Source organism: Aptenodytes forsteri, unplaced genomic scaffold (assembly GCF_000699145.1).
Source record: "Aptenodytes forsteri isolate BGI_AS27 unplaced genomic scaffold, ASM69914v1 Scaffold422, whole genome shotgun sequence".
Taxonomy (NCBI): domain Eukaryota; kingdom Metazoa; phylum Chordata; class Aves; order Sphenisciformes; family Spheniscidae; genus Aptenodytes; species Aptenodytes forsteri.
Window position 1 is genome coordinate 723,720 of NW_008795687.1, and position 205 is coordinate 723,924.

The 205-nt window shown below is 64.9% G+C and overlaps 1 protein-coding gene across 1 annotated transcript in view; it reads left to right on the top strand.

Moving 5' to 3' along the window:
* Positions 1-97, top strand: part of XKR7 (XK related 7) — an 8,973-nt gene extending 8,876 nt beyond the window's left edge. The window contains exon 4 of the mRNA XM_009282785.1: positions 26-97. Within this exon, the coding sequence (XP_009281060.1) occupies positions 26-97 (72 nt within the window). The remainder of the gene's footprint in view (positions 1-25) is intronic.
* The last annotated feature ends 108 nt before the right edge of the window (positions 98-205 follow it).

The following is a 205-nucleotide window of genomic DNA, read 5'->3' on the forward strand; positions in this document are numbered from 1 at the left end:
GCTTTTGTGGCCCATTTCTCTGTAGCTGGAAGGCGGCCAGGGTGACAGCGGGCTGGGGTGGGCCATCACTGGGGTCACTGGTGCTAACTGGTGCTAACTGGAAGCCTTGGAAACCCTTTTGGAGGAGGGCGCAGAGCATGGCTGGGGCTGGGCAGCGGGCCGAGCCCCCTGCGACCTGCACCCCTCCTTCACCACCGGTAACGGG